The 960-nt window shown below is 47.2% G+C and overlaps 1 protein-coding gene across 1 annotated transcript in view; it reads right to left on the bottom strand.

The window, feature by feature from the left end:
- The window catches only part of SELP (selectin P), a 42,144-nt gene that overhangs the window by 7,518 nt on the left and 33,666 nt on the right, over positions 1–960 (bottom strand). The window contains exon 14 of the mRNA XM_015564266.1: positions 54–84. Within this exon, the coding sequence (XP_015419752.1) occupies positions 54–84 (31 nt within the window). The remainder of the gene's footprint in view (positions 1–53; positions 85–960) is intronic.

Genomic DNA, 960 nt, shown 5'->3' with positions numbered 1-960 from the left:
TTAAAAAGTCAGACTAGAAAAATGAACTCAATCATAAAACAGTTCCATCTTACCTGTGAGGGTTCAGAGGGTCTTTCCCGTCATCTGAAATAAGCAAGAAGACACCCGTGATTGGTTAAAGAGGAAACAAGGTGAGGAGAAAGGTCACCCATGATGGGAGTTACTGGGGGAGTCGGTAGGTAGACTGATTTTCAGGTGACTCATTAAAGGGACAAGCTTCCCTGAGAGGCAGGGCCTACCTGTTTTAGGCTAAATCGAACACCTGACATGTAACTCCAGAATCCTCTGACCTCTCACCTTTCCCCTATGCCCTTTCAGTAGCAGCCTCCCCTCCTGGGTCTGGTGCCTGCCTCTTGGTTGGTTGTAGTTGTGGTTGAGACCATTGGTTCTCAAGACCCATTTCTTTGGCACTCGAGGCCCCTGTCACTCATCCTGTGTCATAATCCCTCACCCTACACTTGGGCAAGTTAATTACCTAAAGAAACCCATCCCAACATAACAGTGGCCATCTCCCGCCGTGGTAACGCCAGCAATCAAGGGCCTTCTGTCCTAACCTAAACCAGGAACCACGATAGTGGTTCCATCAATGGAAGTATCTCGTGGCTAACAAAGCTTTAAAGTATCAGGTCAAATGAAGAACAAGTGTATTTATTACAGGGCATCTCAGAGCCTTTAATGTGATAACGACTTTGCAGGGGGGAGGGACAGAGTAGGCAGCACTGTCCTGAAATCGATCATAGAATCCTAGGAAGTTTAACATCCAGTCGGTCACATCAAGGGAAAGTCCCCCATCCTCACACATACATGTGTTTATTATTAAAGACATGGGAGGATGAGCCTGCTGGTCCCGCTCCCTGGTCCAGAGGCTTTCCTGGAAATGTCTCTAAACTAAGGAGGAACTTAGGAATTAGGAGACTCCCTAATTCCAGTAGGACTCCCTAATTCAGGAGGACTCCCTAA

This window comes from Myotis davidii, unplaced genomic scaffold, assembly GCF_000327345.1.
Source record: "Myotis davidii unplaced genomic scaffold, ASM32734v1 scaffold401, whole genome shotgun sequence".
NCBI lineage: Eukaryota > Metazoa > Chordata > Mammalia > Chiroptera > Vespertilionidae > Myotis > Myotis davidii.
The sequence above is the reverse complement of the archived record's forward strand: the minus strand, read 5'-3'. Positions and strand labels throughout refer to the sequence as shown.